The sequence below is a fragment of the Arachis hypogaea genome, chromosome 17 (assembly GCF_003086295.3).
Source record: "Arachis hypogaea cultivar Tifrunner chromosome 17, arahy.Tifrunner.gnm2.J5K5, whole genome shotgun sequence".
Taxonomy (NCBI): domain Eukaryota; kingdom Viridiplantae; phylum Streptophyta; class Magnoliopsida; order Fabales; family Fabaceae; genus Arachis; species Arachis hypogaea.
In genome coordinates this window covers 2,453,152-2,467,240 of record NC_092052.1, presented here as the reverse complement: position 1 = coordinate 2,467,240, position 14,089 = coordinate 2,453,152, and the positions used below count along the sequence as shown (strand labels likewise).

Genomic DNA, 14,089 nt, shown 5'->3' with positions numbered 1-14,089 from the left:
TGATCACTGAAGTCAAACAATTACCACTTGTGCTATGTCTCATAAGTTTTTTTTTTTTTTTTTTCCTTCCGAAGGTATTTTTCAATCCATTAAAGTAATGATTAATTCGTCTCGTATTTAAACTTTAAATTAAGTCTGTTACTAGTCAAATGATTGCTGCGCATATAAAAAGATTGAAATTTTTGATACTTAGAAAAACAAATGAATTGACTACTTAACTAACTTAAGTTGATTTATGCCTCATGTTTAATTTACATTTTCTCTAAAGTTTGTATTATCACATATTCAACAAAAAATTATTTTTTATTCAAAAATAATGTAGTTTTTTATTTTTCACAATATTTTGGGCAAAGATAAATTCATCGCGAATCTAAACTTTGTTTAATTTGCCGAAGCTTATGGCTTTGTTAACATTAGCCCAAAAATAATTTTTGTTGACCCAAAGAAGACAAACAAAATAGCTTAGAACGACGTCGTTTGAAAATTATTGAATTTTCTTTTTTTTTTTTTCCTCCGCCGCTATCATTTTGCTCACATTCTCTCTGTTTTCTTCTGGAAACAAGCAGCTTCCACAGAAACACTCTTCTACTTCCCTCACATTGATCTCCGCTTCAAGCTTTCTCCTTTTCTCACTCAATTTTCTCGTCTCTTATTCTTCTTCTTATCAGCGATGTTCGTCTACAAGGTTCTATACCGTGTTTCCAGAACCATTTCCCGAAGCTCCACGCTTCTCTCTGCTTCGCAAAGGCACCCCCAACACTTGTCAACCTTCTCCAATCACTTCCATTCCCTCCTTCCCCAATCGCAAACCAAGGTAGGTTCCCGCCTCAATCATAAATATTCGATTTTTTTCCTTTTTTGTGTTGTAGGGTTTTGCTAGGGTTTTAGCTCTTAGCTGAAAATTTAATGACTTTAATAATTTTAACGAATATTCTCGTGTTCTTGTTCTCTATTCTCTTTCTCTTCCATAGGGATTGTTGAAATTATTTTTTTTTGGTGGGAATATCCAAGTTCAGCACTTTGAAGCTCCTGTTAGATTTTTAATATTTTTTTCGTGATTTGTAATTCCTATTTTAGTTCTAGCTTGTGATATAGCTTCTTCAATGTTAGAAGGTGCTTTAGTTTAAAAAAAAAAGGATTTTGAAAAGTGTGATCATTTTCCTTTGGACAATTTTAGAAGAAAGAGTGTTGAATAAAAAAGAATCAGTAATCTGATACATGCATATGAACATAGCCTTTAAAAAAAAAAAAAATTATGGGGAGCAGAACAATTTGCTTGAACTTATCATTCTATATTATGCCCTGTAAAACTATAAGTCTAAGATGATGCAATTATTTCTGTTGAAACTGTTTATTTGAGTAAATGAACCCATGCAGTGTAAAATATTCATTTAAGTTTAACATTGCTTTCTAATATTCCAGCTGATTCAGGTTCAAGCCAATTTGTTATATCCACCAATAAATCCTTCTCTGGCTCCAAGATTTGGATTTTCTTCATCAGCATCACCTGACGAAAAGGAAAAGGCAAATAATGTGGGAGATTCTACAAATGATGACCCTGCCAAAACAAGTGTGGATGAGAAGGAAATTGATCAGGGTGAACAAGCCAAAGGTGCTGATCAAAGAGAAGAATCAGGTTCTGCTTCTGATTCTCAATCTCAAAACCCCAAAAGGAGGAGAAAAAGTTCTAAACGAGTTGCATTTTCTGATTCAGATTCTGATATAGAGAGTGAAGATCTATCAAGGGATGATTTAATTAAGCTTGTTGCTGAGAAGGAAGAACTTTTGAATTTGAAGCACAAAGAGATTGAGAAAATGCAGGATAAAGTTCTGCGTACTTATGCAGAGATGGAGAATGTCATGGACAGAACTAGACGTGAATCAGAGAATTCAAAAAAATTTGCCATACAGGTCTAGAATTTTGAACTTTTTTGTCCTAAATAATGTGGTTTATTATTTTATTTTATTAACTGTAAGCTGAATGGTTTAAATTTGTTTCAGAATTTCGCAAAGAGCTTACTAGATGTTGCGGACAACTTGGGAAGAGCTTCCTCTGTTGTAAAGGAAAGCTTTTCAAAGATTGATGCATCAAATGACACCTCCGAATCCGTAAAACTCTTGAAAACACTTTTGGAAGGTGTTGAAATGACCGACAAGCAACTTTCAGAGGTAGAATGTTCTACTTTATTCACATTTTCTATAATTGTAGTAGTCTAAGCTAATCTAGTTTTCTATCTTTTATTTGGAGTAATTTGCATAGATAAGGTTCCCTGCCCAACAAGGGGACCCAAAAAAATAAAATAAAATCTTCGCACCTATTGCTGTTATATACTTGTATTCATCATTAAAGGTGGGTTGAATATTTTGTGTGAATGTGAGTGCAAGTGTGATTTGTTGAGCACTAGGATACAGTGCTCTGGGCTCTAGGCTTTCGCGTTGGTTGGTGGTGGCTGAGGCGCCTGCAAACAGTACCCTTGAGACTTGGGGGCTGCATTTGTCTTTTAACTTCAAAAACTATTTTCTTTAACGATTTTCTCGTTAGTTTCTGTACAAGCTTCTCGTTGTAAATGCCTTCATGGAGGTGGCATGATGAGTTTGGGGATGCACGTCAGTACCTTTCTGCATCATCAAACCTGCTAAATTTATTTCAAGTTTATAAGCTTATTGAAGTAACTGCTTCTGCTTACAGGTACTTAAAAAGTTTGGTGTTGAAAAGTTCGATCCTACAAATGAGCCCTTTGATCCGAATATGCACAATGCCATCTTCCAAGTTCCTGACAGCTCCAAGCCTCCAGGCACCGTTGCTGCTGTTCTCAAGGTAATTTACATAACTTTTGGTCCTATGAAGGGCTGCGATTCGGTTTTCCAACTATTGAATCCTTAACAATCTCATCTCATCACATGTTACTTTTCGTAATTCCCTTTCAAGTTATAATGTGACAATACTAAGGGACCAATCTCGCCATTTGTAACCCACTTCAATCATTATCAATCATTCCCATAAAAGGGCTCTTTGATCAATAGTTTATTTAAGTGATTTGGAAATGATTCAAAATCATGTCTTATGGATACATTTGCAGGCAGGATATAAGCTTTATGATCGCGTTATTCGCCCGGCCGAAGTTGGTGTAACCCAAGCTGTGGAGGAGGATAAGAATGCAGCTGAATGATAGACTAGGCATTAACACATGGTAACTAGTAAGAGCTCATAGGATTAAAAAAAGAGAGATTCCTAAGTGAGTTCTTATTGGGAATCATCTAATTTTTCTTCCAAATATGTATCTTTTCAGAGCATCATGATCAGTTTGTTTACCATTGAGCAATGGACTATTCTTTTCTTCTAAGCTTTTTAGAGTGACAATGATGCCATAAAGATGGGTTTGCTACCATCAGATTTTGGTTTGTAACAATGCTGCTTACACTGATTCTTTATAGTAAAATTCTTGGTAGTGGGAGGATGCAACCCTTGTAGTTGTATGTTCATACCATAGTTTTCATATCTACCTCTAATTAAGCATACCATGACTTGGTTAACATATTTCAGATAAGACAATTTCTATATAAACCATGGAGGAGGAAGAATAATTTTTTCCTTCCCATTAATTGATTACTACAGAATACTACAAAATAATTGAAGAAAAATGAGAAGATATAATTAAAGAAAAGGACATAAATGAGTTATTGTAATCAAATGTAGAGTAAGAATTTTATACGAAGATAAATCTGTCTTTAGATAATCTAAGAATATTGTTCTGATAATATAATTTGTAATTTGAGAATAATTGCGTATTTAATTTCCTTCTACAAACATATTTAACTCCTTGGATCAAACTTAAGATTTGAGAGCAAACATCTAAAATTTTCTAGTTGCCTTTCAACGATTTTATTTTATTATTTTCAATACTTTTTCAGATTTGAATATTTTGTTAGACTTATTTTATTTACAAAAAAAGAATAACTAGTTTTTTTTTTTATAATAACTAAAATAGCAAAATCTAGGATTTTGCCCTTAGCTACAAAATAGCAAAATCCTTTCATAAAGTAATGTTTATTGGACCATAAAAGAAGGAGGGTGTTCAAATTCAAACCGATTCAAATTAAACCGTTCATTCAATTCAAACTGAAAACTGATTAAAACCGTACTAATTCGGATTTGTTTGGATTATATTTTTTGCAAATCGCTAGATCGGATCGGATTTCAAATCTACTTTTCATAACCGATTCAATCTAATCCAAACTGCACAATGTGCTATAATATTATTATTATATTTACAATTATATTTATAACATGTTCAATTTGTTATACATTTTTATATTATTCATGTATTATTATTATTATTTAATAAATATTTTCTGTTCAAAATGTTATTTATTTATTTATTTTAACTAACCTATAATTTTATTTCTATTGTTATGTTATGATTGGTTTTTTAAGATATTATTGAAATTGTTATGTTATTGTTGATTATTTAAAATTTGATGTTGAGATTTGTTATATGTATTTAATTTTTTTTTAATTTATAAAACCACATATCCAATCCAACCAAAACCGCTTGAAATTAGATGGGATCGGATTTTTTTTCTAAAATTATCCTATCCAAACCACATTGCAAACACTCCTAAAAAGTAGTTAATTTATCGATGATGTATTTAGAATTTTCCCACTTTAAGTGATAATTTCTATGTTTTATTATTAACACGTTTTTTTTTTTTTACTAAAGATAGGAGACTCGAACTCGCAACCTCTTAATTGAGTATGGGGAGACTATGCCATTTTAGCTATAACTCATTTGCTAACACATTGTTTAATATATTGGTTGTATGCAATAATATGAAATTAAAATAGATTTTAAGTATCTTATTAATAATTTATAAATATCTTTGTTTCTAGTTTCTAATTTTATATATTTATTTATTATTATTATTATCCGAGCAAGCTGTGAAGTCTATCTGCTACTAACTTCAAGAATGGAGCTCTGTTCTCGAACCTTAACAACTCTTCTTCATCGCACTTCCCCTTCTTCTTCTTCTTCTTCTTCTTCTTCTAACTCTCTTCTTCGTGCAACTACTTGTAACTATGCAACACCTTCCAAATCCAGCAACTACTTCAACCTCTCATCATCTCATTATCATAATCATCATGTTCTTCACCACTTCCAACAACAACCCTTTCTCTTTCACCATTATCACGGTAGTTTTTCTCCCTTCACTGTTTCAGCTTCTTCTTCTTCGGCGGCTGCTTCTTCCACAGAAGAGAAAATGGACCGTCTTCCGGCAGAGTTGAACGTCACCGAAACACAAGAACCCAATTCCAGAGTATGCGCTCTTCTTCTTCATCCGTTTTTTTTTTCTGTCAATGCTTTGATTTTAATAGCTCATTTACATAATTACATCGATGCTCGAAGTTTTGGTTTGCTTAGATTCTAGCTCAATAGAGTAGCTTCTGCAATCTATGTTAGTAAGGTGTTTGCACAATTAGGACTATTTTAGAAAGTGAGATTTTTTAAGGGTTTTGGTTTATTTTTTAATTTCTATTGTCAATAATATGCTTTTATATATGATTACTTAAGGTTTAATTACACATAATTTCATCAAATTTTTAATTAAATGTTTAAAAGTTTATGATTGGGTCCTATACTAAATAAAATTTTGTAATTAGATCCTTGTTAGTTGTTATTTTTAAGAAGAAAACACAATAATCATAGAATATTTGCTTTTAGAATATTTCATTGGTATACAAAAACGTATATTCGGAAAAAAAATGGATTTTTAAACAAAAAATAGTTAGAAATAACCTAATTGAAAATTTTATGAGTCTAAGTTTGTGGGACTATAAAGAAGGATTCAATTAGTTTATAATTTATATGCACTTGTAGTTAGGCATTCAATAATATATTCAGTACCCTTAAAAAAACTGACCTTTTATTTCAACATATTATCTCATTTCATTGCAGGTTAGACTTCAAGTGGAGGTGCCACCAGTTGTCTGTGAGGATTGTTACAAAAGGGTCATATCTGAGTTTACAAAGCAAGCAAAGGTACTATCACCACTTAATTTATGCTTTATACATGCAATTATTATCTATAATGCCCGCAGTTTATGATTCTTTTGTATCTACATTGATGAGCATAACATCCCTACCTTGTTATTCTTATAAAATATTTTAGCTGACTAATTTTTACAGTCCGAGGTTACTGCTTCACCATATATCTCAGAAGTTTGCTCAAGATTCATGTATCCAAAATTTTTGAAATAGTATGCTACTTTTATGGGCTAATTTACCGTTTCACATCAACAGGTCCCCGGATTCCGCCCCGGAAAGCCGGTTCCAGAAAGTATTCTTGTCGGTTACGTCGGGCGCAAAAATGTTCAGAAGGCCACAATCGAATCTATATTGAGGAGAACACTTCCACATGCTATGACTTCAGTATGTTGCATTATGGTTTACTTTCTTATCTTCTTATGTCTTAGTTTCTTCCTAATGTTTAGTCTATTATACAATTCAGTTCGTTGCGTTTATTTGAAATTACTGAAATCTCTCTTCATTCTTCAAAGTGATGCTTAAATAGTTATTGATCTTTCCTCATTGTCAACAACATGGCCTGAAATCTATATGCTGCTGAGATTGATACTGATCAAGGGATCTTTTTGTTTAATTATAATGTTTTCTACTATTTATCGTTTATCCGAAGTTAATACTGAAAAAACAAATGGATTATTAGATAAGATATACTACTTTGGTCTCATACTTAATACATAATGATCCATTCTATTTATTAGGTTACCAGAAAGGCTTTGCCGGACTCTGTGCGTATAGTGACTAAATTTTCTGAGTTGGAGAAAACATATTCTTCTCAAGGGAGTCTTAGGTACAACATGTATTGGTTAAGCTAAATGTGTAATACTCGGTGGGAAGTTTTATTGATTATTGTTCCCGATTTCTGTTCTCCAGATATGATGTCCTTGCTGATATTGTACCTGAAATCAAATGGGTTCCTGATAATGGATACAAGAATCTGAAAATTGTTGTTGAAATAGACAGTGATATTGATGCTCAGAAAGCATCTGAACAAGAATTCAAAAGGCGTCACAAATCCATTGGTGCGCTGAAGGTTGTTGCTGACAGAGGACTACAGGTGGCTGAACTTGATTTATATCCATCAACTTGGTGTACATGCATTTTAATATGATTCTTTGCTAACATTTTAATCATTTTCCTCAAATTTTGAAGTTCTGATCATTTTCATATTTTTACTAATTACTAGAAAATAATTGGCAATCAAATAGTGTTTCATTTTCTTTGTATTTAGTATTATCCTGGTAATTATTTTTTGCCCAAATTGACATCAACTTTATTTTGTTTGCAGGCTGGTGATGTTGTTGTCATTGACATCTCAGCAACAACCATTGATCAAGATGAATCAAAGATTAAAAATATTCCTTCTGCTGAAAGTAAAGGTCTGGTGATGTTCTTGAAGGATGATCATATACCGATATAGGGGTAGCATTCTTGTTCGTGGTATATCATGAACTTTTTTTCCGCTAAACCTTATTCTATTGCGTGTGCAGGATTTAACTTCGATACAGAAGATGGTTACAGAATATTGCCCGGTTTCCTTGATTCTATAATTGGAATTCGTCCGGGTGAAACAAAGTCATTTCCTCTTGTGTTTCCTGAAACATGGAATCAAGAAAATCTCCGTGGTGTTCATGCTCAGTTTACTGTAAGTTTCTTATACACAATTCACATGCTCAATCCAAAAGTTTATTGTATTAGGGCCACAAGCCAGCCTAGTGCTTTATGTAGCCGCATATTTTACAGACTTCTATGGTGCTTTTAATCCTCCTTTTGTTAAAAACTTTGGACCTTTTAAATAGGATACATAGAGTGCTTCACTAGCTCTGAGAACATGAATTTTGTAGTTCATGTATCCTCATTCGTCACTAGATATTTATTATCTTATTATTGGCTTAGCTGTTAGACCGGCCTCTGACTATATTGAGTCATGCTTATTAAACCTCTCTTCATTGATTATAGGTTGAATGCAAAGAACTATTTTACAGAGATTTGCCGGAACTGGATGATTCTATTGCTGATAAGCTTATCCCTGGATGCACGACAGTGCAACAGGTGAAGAATTATTTTCATTTTAGAGTGTAAAAATGAAGAATTATATCAAGTTGAATTCTGAGTCTTAACTTTTTGGTATGAATTTTCAGGTCAAAGACCTATTGTTGCAGAGATGTCAAGAGGTGGAGCAATCAGCTAGAGAACAAGCAACTGATAATGCTATATTAGATCAGATTTCCAAGGTAAAGTGACATTGTATTGATTGGTAGCAGTATTATTTTGAAGTTGTCTAGTCTTGTAGGTTGCAATGCATGTTTCTCAATTTTGTTTGCAATTTGCATACTTCTCATTAACAAGGGATGAGATAATGATATGACCCTCTTTTTTGTATGGCCTGAATGGTCAAATAATCTATATCAAGTATGTTGGAAAATTTATACTTGGAAAACATCCGTTGTTGATATTTTTGCATTACCTGCTACAAGAAAATGCTGGTGTATGCATTGTTTATCACAACACATATTTATACTTGTCATTTTCAGATGGTAGAAGTTGATATACCTCAATCCTTGTTTGAGGAACAAGGTAGGCAGCTATATGGAGCCAGCCTTTTAGAAATACAGGTACTTATTGCAACTGTTTCAAGCAAATCAAGTAAATTGTGTTCCAATATTTTGTAAAAACAAAAGGTCGTCTTGTTTCTCCGCGCTACACATGATTTACTATACTTGCTTGTCCTAATGTTATGCAGGCGAAGATGAATCTAAATGACCAGCAATTGGCTTCTCTGTCAAGTCAAAAGGCTGTGAATGAATATCTTGAGCATCAGAAGGACAATATAAGAAATTTGATAAAACAGAATCTGGCCGTTGGTGATATATATAGGCGCGAAAATCTGCAGGCATGCTTATCTGATTAAGACATTTATCCTTTATGTTTTGGCCACTCAATTTGATGTGATTGAGAAATAACATTTGCTTTCCTATTGGACCATTTTAGTATGTTTGTTGAATGCTTTGTGCTTATTAAAATGATTTCTGCATAATTCTTTTGCAGTTCTCCACTGAGGACCTTGTCAAGGAGGTTGAGAATTCCATCACCGAATTCAAACGTCAAAATCAAGAATATGATGAGGAAAGGGTAAAGGATCAGGTAATTTGCATGTTCTTTCAAGTTTGTTGACTTAAATTCTATACTCATTCTACTCATTGATTTAATATGATACTTTTGAACTTCTATGAAGGTCCAAGAAATACTAGAAGGAGCTAAGGTGCTTGAATGGTTGAGAGAACATGCAGAGATTCAGTATGTAACCAGATGAGAGATAAACAGTGGCAAAAGCAAAGCCAAGAAAGTGTAAGTTCTATATTTATTTGTATGAATTTCGTTTCGGCTGATGTATGTTATGAGAAAATAAACTATTATTGATTGAATTTTGAAGAAATAATTTTAAGAACATAATTGCAACTTAGAAACATCTGTCTGTGTTAAACTTCTTTGCAAAGTTTGACATGGCCTGCCTCAGGTTACGTCAATAATCGACCCCACTTAATGAGATAATGCTTTGTTGTCAGCGTTGTAATTTCAGATTACAAACTATTTAAAGTTTCAGACAAACAGGTAACAATAATACCAAATATTAAATTTTTCAATGTTAAAGGCCTAGAGAGAAATAAGTTGTACCTACTTGAGCAGCTAGAATGAGAGTATGAGTCAAAAACCAATTTTTTTTTTCTTTTTTTGATGATTACCCCCTTGTTCCAATAGGGGCATCATCTATCAATATTAACTAATGAAAGCATGGTTTATAAAAAAATGTACATTAAATCAATCTTGAATGAAACGGCTTTCTCTTAAAACCTGCCCCAGCTTGTTGTAAAGAGCATGTTGCTCCTCCATATCAAGGTTCCTCAATACCTACATCATCAATAGATAATTGCATATAAGTTTTAGATTAAATAAAGTTAAGTGGTTATATTTGTATTCTCTGAGAACATCTAAATATTGTTAGAAGGAACTAGAGTTATCTGATTTCAACTTAATGGAAAATTACTAAATAAATTTCTTAGAGAAAAAGAATGCTGACCTGGCCTAAAACCATCTCAACTGAATAGTCATGGGGAGCAATGAATGATTGATAGTAGATGTAGACAAAAACAGCCATTACCATCTGAAAAGGGATGCATGCTAACACAGTGTAAAAACAATATAATTTTTTGGATTATTGCATATGAATATCTTGAACAGCAAGTTAATTACTGTAATACTATAGTGACACTATTCCCTGAATTAAATTATTGTCTGCTTAGATTACTGTATACCTATTAATATTTATAGATTCATATATACCTGACAATCCATTCTGTCAGTGACTCCACCATGTCCAGGTATACTGTCTCCAAAGTCCTGTATTCATAGAAAGATATTAAGGGACACTGAGATAGTATTTTACATCAGAATAAATATAGGGAATCAAATTTTAATTAACTAACATTAATTATTTTTTTTATTGTAATTTTTTTTAATGCTCACTATTTTGAGAATTTAGGTTTTAGAGTTCAGATTTAGAGTTTAAAATTTAGAATAAAAGGATAATTTTGAAAAGGTTGGCTGATATTGACTGAAAAATAATTGGTCATATGTAATATCATCTAATTTACTCCAAATTAAATTAAAGAGCAAAGAAAGACCTTGATTTTGAAAGCCCTTTTGAAACCACTTGCAAAAAATCCTCCAAATGGTGCTATAATGGAGGCAAATAGTCCCATCCACAAGGCATGCCACTGTACTGGCAAAACTGCTATCTCTTTCCAAGGAAGCTAAAAACATGTTGCAAAATTATTTAAAAAGAAAAAGAGCCTAATTATAAGATTATGATTATTATAATAAAATTTCTAAAACTCAAGAATTATTATTATGAATTACCCATTGAGCAATTAATGTTGGTAAAGGAATGTACTCTGGCTTAAATATTGGATCAGGGTCACACTTAAGCCAACCAGTTGATAAGTCCTGAATTGATTGATTCCACCAAAAATGATACCATAGTTAGGAACATCACAAGTCCTTTGGTCAAATTCATATATTAATTAATTAGTTTAATCCAATGAAAGATTGTTACCTTCCTTGGACATGTTAGCCAATGGAAGCGACCCAAGAAGTTAGCAAACTGCAGCAAATATTAACAGTTAAATCAGTTATGTCTTTTTGTCATTTTTTAACATGTTTTGTTCTTAGGAAAAAAAAGTTGGCCACCACTCATGATATTACGAACCGTTAGATGGTTCAGTCAAACATGTCAAACTATCTAATAGTCCATAATATCTTCACATGAAGATGTCTTCATGGAAGTAACTACTAAAAAAGTTATTTCTTTTTCTATTTTCGTATTCTTAGATTTCAGACGAATAGAAAAATAGACAAATTTTATATCAAAACAGATGTATTTTTATCTTTTTCAATATCTGTCTCTCTCGCCAAACAAGTGATTGATGGTTACCGCAAATGCAGCAATCATGGTGGCAACAGAAGCTCCAATGAAACCTTCCCATGTTTTCTTTGGAGAAAGCTTTATAAGAGGTGTCCTCCCAAAAAAGAAACCAAAGAAATATGCAGCAACATCATTCATTGCAATTAGCCCTGCAGGGAAAAGAAACCTTCATAACAAAATTTAACATGTTAGTTAGTTTCTTCTTAATCTTAATCTTAATAATGATATAATATTTTAAGGTAATGGATGAAAATGTATTACATATTACCAGAATATGCCTTCAAATATATTGGCTACAGTGAATGCAGATTGGGCAAACACAACAATGAGTATCATATGAATCCATGCATATTGACCAAATTGGTACTTGTAATATCTCTTCCTTAGTGAAAGAATAAACCATACAAAACCTGAGATTATATATAAATGAAACCAATTACTCTGATATAATTATAATTAAACTTTGTAATAATTAAGCAACTAATTTAAATAACTAACCTGCAATATATAGGAAGTAACATATAACCATCTGATACTTGATGACGTTGCTGACAAGTCTATATAGGAATTTATCTGATGAAACTGTATTCACAAGTTGCTGACTCAGAATACGCCCATATACGTATAGCATTGCTGTGAAGAAAAAATGCCTACAACATTCAAAATCATATCATCATCTTGCTATTTTTTAATATCTCTGTATAGTTCTATCCTAATTAGTGGTCCTAATCCTAATTAAGATAACCAAGAGTTATCAAAACCTAAGACACTATTTAGCATGAAAATGAAAGTAGTATGTAGCTTACCAGTTCAAGAACTTAAACTTAGGGAGACGTTTATCTTGATTATTAGTATTAGCCTTTCTTAGTAGATTGAAGAGTTCATGTGCCATAAAGATTTGAATAACAACCACCATGGCCCACATGTAAAGATGACCCAAGTATATGAGAAGTAAGAGACTTAAAAGCATCCATAGTGATGAGTATGCACGTATCCACATTGACTTGTACTTAGCTTTGTCATCGATAAGCAAATGGTTAGTCCCATTTAATTTGCTTATCTCTGCAGGAATCTGCACATAATTTAAGGAAAAAAAAAATCAGCATATTGCTATATTCAAAATAACATATTTTTTTAGTTGTCCATGTTATCTTTTAATTCGACAGATTAAGAACTAATTCATCGCGAAATTGAGTTCTCTTTAAGGTAGCGTTTGGTAGAGAGACAGAGATTAAAAGACTGAAATTGAGGCACAGAGACTCGAGACAGACTGAAATAAATCTCAATATTCTGTTTAGTGCAAAATAAAAGACAAAAATTAAAATAAAAATAAAACTCTAATTTAATTTGTACAAAAAGTAAAATTGGAATTAATTAATTGAAATGAGGGTATTTTAGGTATAAAATGTTATTAAAGTTTCAGTTTTCGTCTCTAAAAATTTTGGTCTCCAATGTCCTCACTTTTTGAAGATACTGAAATACTAAAATTTTAGGGACAGAAACAAAAATTTTAATACCAGTCTCTGAGCCAATAAATATGATACTGAGTCTCAGTTTCTCAACCTCTGTCCCAGCACCTCAAAACAAACGCTATCTAAGTGTCTGTCGCTGGCCAATAGATTACTGCATGTACAAGATAAAATTTGAACCCCAAACACTTACGTGAGCTAACCACTCGACCAACCCAAGATAGTTATTCAAAATAACATATTAGTACCTACGAGGTACACTAATATTTATATGTTCAAATAAATAACTAAATTGAATCGGTCTAGTAGTTAGCTTACTCGTCTGCTTACTCAATGTCCTTAATTGCGAATATAATTGAACAAATTACTAACCTCGTTTGAGTGTGAATGCTTTCGTTGGCGAATAAAACCTGGAGTTCTTGGAGAGTTACAGTTATGGAATTCATTATTGATATCTCTCATTGATGATGTAGAGATATTTCGGAGATGTTTTGGAGTGGAAGACATGAATGCATTTAGACCTTGATCCCCCTAACATCATACATCACAAAATTTAGGGTGTAATAATAATAAGCAAATCCATGATTATATATGATCTTCAAAAACAATAATGAAGTTAAAATCATGTGATGATGTTATGTGATCCGCAATTTAAAACCATACACTTAACATAAATTGATCTCAATGTATTATGTGTCATTATTTAACCTAATTCAACAATGAATATATGCATTGTTATTATTGGAATAGAATAGATCTTTGCCTATCTCAAACTCAAGAAAGAAATGACATGCATGATCATTAGTATTGAGAATGAAATCGTACAAGTTATTATTGTAATGCAAAAAGAGAGAATTTACTTACTTGGTGAAAGTTACGTTGTTGAAGAGGAAGAAAACGCAGGATGTGATGTGATGTGTGATGTGTGATGTGAATGTAATTTGTTGAATGTGGCTTGGCTATGTTTGAGGGAAAAGAGAGACACAACAAACTATATAGCGGTTTTCTTTGACCACCCAAATATTTCTAACTATATAATCGTCCCTCCTTATACACTC

The 14,089-nt window shown here is 32.4% G+C and overlaps 3 protein-coding genes across 8 annotated transcripts; 2 read left to right on the top strand and 1 right to left on the bottom strand.

Annotated features, from left to right (window-relative positions):
• The first annotated feature begins 464 nt into the window (after nucleotides 1–464).
• LOC112762466 (grpE protein homolog 2, mitochondrial) lies at nucleotides 465–3,497 on the top strand. 4 transcript variants are annotated; one of them, XM_029294330.2, is made up of 6 exons: nucleotides 470–814; nucleotides 1,423–1,636; nucleotides 1,715–1,911; nucleotides 2,002–2,169; nucleotides 2,690–2,818; nucleotides 3,081–3,497. In XM_029294330.2, exons 1-6 carry the CDS (start codon nucleotides 671–673, stop codon nucleotides 3,168–3,170), a joined length of 942 nt encoding a protein of 313 aa, XP_029150163.1. In that variant the 5' UTR covers nucleotides 470–670; the 3' UTR covers nucleotides 3,171–3,497. The 4 variants fall into 4 exon arrangements, with proteins under 4 accessions (XP_072079242.1, XP_029150163.1, XP_072079243.1 ...); XM_072223143.1 differs by having other exon boundaries at nucleotides 522–814; nucleotides 1,432–1,636; XM_072223141.1 differs by having other exon boundaries at nucleotides 465–814; nucleotides 1,423–1,911.
• Nucleotides 3,498–4,907: 1,410 nt separating this feature from the next.
• LOC112766086 (trigger factor-like protein TIG, Chloroplastic) lies at nucleotides 4,908–11,922 on the top strand. 3 transcript variants are annotated; one of them, XM_025811944.2, is made up of 14 exons: nucleotides 4,908–5,316; nucleotides 5,955–6,038; nucleotides 6,300–6,428; nucleotides 6,782–6,870; nucleotides 6,954–7,137; nucleotides 7,369–7,459; nucleotides 7,571–7,725; nucleotides 8,040–8,132; nucleotides 8,222–8,314; nucleotides 8,615–8,695; nucleotides 8,824–8,973; nucleotides 9,129–9,224; nucleotides 9,316–9,428; nucleotides 11,583–11,922. In XM_025811944.2, exons 1-13 carry the CDS (start codon nucleotides 4,969–4,971, stop codon nucleotides 9,391–9,393), a joined length of 1,671 nt encoding a protein of 556 aa, XP_025667729.1. In that variant the 5' UTR covers nucleotides 4,908–4,968; the 3' UTR covers nucleotides 9,394–9,428; nucleotides 11,583–11,922. The 3 variants fall into 3 exon arrangements, with proteins under 3 accessions (XP_025667729.1, XP_072079241.1, XP_025667728.1); XM_072223140.1 differs by lacking the exon at nucleotides 11,583–11,922 and adding an exon at nucleotides 10,142–10,266; XM_025811943.2 differs by lacking the exon at nucleotides 11,583–11,922 and having other exon boundaries at nucleotides 9,316–9,549.
• Nucleotides 9,625–13,191, bottom strand: LOC112766088 (phosphatidate cytidylyltransferase 1). Its single transcript, XM_072223233.1, has 12 exons — nucleotides 13,187–13,191; nucleotides 13,037–13,043; nucleotides 12,369–12,634; nucleotides 12,061–12,212; nucleotides 11,831–11,972; nucleotides 11,572–11,728; nucleotides 11,194–11,241; nucleotides 10,998–11,084; nucleotides 10,763–10,891; nucleotides 10,422–10,478; nucleotides 10,159–10,242; nucleotides 9,625–9,989 (listed from the first exon to the last, which is right to left on the bottom strand). Exons 1-12 carry the CDS (start codon nucleotides 13,189–13,191, stop codon nucleotides 9,900–9,902), a joined length of 1,224 nt encoding a protein of 407 aa, XP_072079334.1. The 3' UTR covers nucleotides 9,625–9,899.
• Between the last annotated feature and the right edge of the window lie 898 nt (nucleotides 13,192–14,089).

Excerpts from the sequence above, each read along its gene's own strand:
- LOC112766086 (XM_025811944.2), top strand. The coding sequence starts at position 4,969 with ATGGAGCTCTGTTCTCGAACCTTAACAACTCTTCTTCATCGCACTTCC. Across the intron at positions 6,429-6,781 it reads TTCCACATGCTATGACTTCA|GTTACCAGAAAGGCTTTGCC; the intron begins GTATGTTGCATT and ends TCTATTTATTAG. Across the intron at positions 8,974-9,128 it reads ATAGGCGCGAAAATCTGCAG|TTCTCCACTGAGGACCTTGT; the intron begins GCATGCTTATCT and ends ATTCTTTTGCAG.
- LOC112762466 (XM_072223141.1), top strand. The coding sequence starts at position 671 with ATGTTCGTCTACAAGGTTCTATACCGTGTTTCCAGAACCATTTCCCGA. Across the intron at positions 815-1,422 it reads TTCCCCAATCGCAAACCAAG|CTGATTCAGGTTCAAGCCAA; the intron begins GTAGGTTCCCGC and ends CTAATATTCCAG. Across the intron at positions 1,912-2,001 it reads CAAAAAAATTTGCCATACAG|AATTTCGCAAAGAGCTTACT; the intron begins GTCTAGAATTTT and ends AATTTGTTTCAG.
- LOC112766088 (XM_072223233.1), bottom strand. Across the intron at positions 11,085-11,193 it reads GGCTAACATGTCCAAGGAAG|GACTTATCAACTGGTTGGCT; the intron begins GTAACAATCTTT and ends CAATCAATTCAG. Across the intron at positions 10,243-10,421 it reads CTGACAGAATGGATTGTCAG|ATGGTAATGGCTGTTTTTGT; the intron begins GTATATATGAAT and ends ATCCCTTTTCAG.